The sequence below is a fragment of the Temnothorax curvispinosus genome, unplaced genomic scaffold (genome assembly GCF_003070985.1).
Source record: "Temnothorax curvispinosus isolate PA1 unplaced genomic scaffold, ASM307098v1 QBEX01005104.1, whole genome shotgun sequence".
Classification (NCBI taxonomy): Eukaryota; Metazoa; Arthropoda; class Insecta; order Hymenoptera; family Formicidae; genus Temnothorax; species Temnothorax curvispinosus.
The window spans coordinates 1-1408 of record NW_020214884.1 but is presented as its reverse complement, the minus strand read 5'-3'; the positions used below and the strand labels follow the sequence as shown (position 1 = coordinate 1408).

General features: G+C 36.9%; 1 protein-coding gene across 1 annotated transcript; it reads right to left on the bottom strand.

The window, feature by feature from the left end:
* Nucleotides 1–121: 121 nt before the first annotated feature.
* On the bottom strand, nucleotides 122–1081 carry LOC112454499 (SCAN domain-containing protein 3-like). The gene has a single exon (XM_025015937.1). The coding sequence runs from the start codon at nucleotides 1079–1081 to the stop codon at nucleotides 122–124; it is 960 nt and encodes a 319-aa protein (XP_024871705.1).
* Nucleotides 1082–1408: the final 327 nt, after the last annotated feature.

Sequence of the window (1408 nt, the reverse complement as noted above, 5' to 3'; positions counted from 1 at the left end):
TGATAACATTACTGTTTAGGAACATTGTTGTCTATGAATATAAAATATAACAAAATGATATAAAATCAAACAAAAAAACTTTGAAAATAGTACAAAAATTAAAAGAAATCATTGAATAGAATTATTTGTTCTTGCACTCGCTGTTGTTATGACATTTTGAATTGCAGAGAACTTCTTTGGACCGACAATTGCACTTTTTAGAAATACAATAACGCTTGCAATTGCACATAACAAATCCTTGTTTTGACCCTGACGCGAGAACTGAAGCTTGTCTCAAATTTAATAACGTGCTAGGGACTTCTGATAGTTTGATAAAATTGGAATCGGCAAACGTGAATTCATTTCTACTATAAAGTCTTTCTAGCTCTCCATTTTTTGTTCCCAACTTATACAAACCACATTCATTAACGCTTAAAACCGCAGGCAGCACATTTCTGGGAGCAAGTCTTCCCCTGTCAACATCTGGAACTTTAACTACGACGTTTTGACCTACCTCAACAGGAGGAAGTTTTTGGCAAGACAAAGATAACATTTTTGCAGCTTGTTTCTCCAATCCGGATTTAGCATCTTCACGTTGATCTCTGATTGCATCAGTTCTGTTGCAACGGCTACATACGACTTGATCTTCAGTTTCAATTCCACATTTTACATGTACCTTAAGACTACATTTTTGGCATGTTACGAGAATCCCACATTCTTCACAAATAGCACATAAATCTGTATTGTACAAATTGTCTTCTGTTTCATTATCTGGTCCAGTTGTTATCCCATCCAATATTCTTTCCAAATCTTCTTCTGTTTCCAATGATTCATATGTTTCCTTTTCCAGTGAAGAATCTGCTAATCCGATTCTTTGTTTCATGCCAAACATGGCTTCGTAAGGACTTTTCTTTATTCCTTCATGTAGTGAGCGATTTTTTTTGCTTTGAATAAACCTTAGACCCTCTGACCATTGTTTCGTATTATTATCTAACATCCATGCTACCAACATGTCTCGCACATCTTGATTAGATCTTTCCACAGATCCTTGACTTTGGGAATGACGAGGCTTTCCGTGCACAAGTTTCAAGCCTGGCCACATATCTACTAAGTTTTGAATTACGTGGTTAACAAATTCTCGTCCGTTGTCGCTTTGGAGATGACTAATCGCTTTGTGAGCATTTCAAGTTATCCAGAACGCGTCGTGGACGTTTTTCAAATGCACATATCGCGTTGTGGATAATAAAAACGTCCACACACCGGAAAAATATCTCATTTCGGTATTTGGATGATCAGCACCGTCCACAACGCGTTATGGGTGTTTTTTTCGCTCACTGAGCGATTTCGGTGTTTGGGCGTAACATAAACACTACTAAAATATGTCTACATGTACACATACACATGTACACTCCATAAACATACACATATA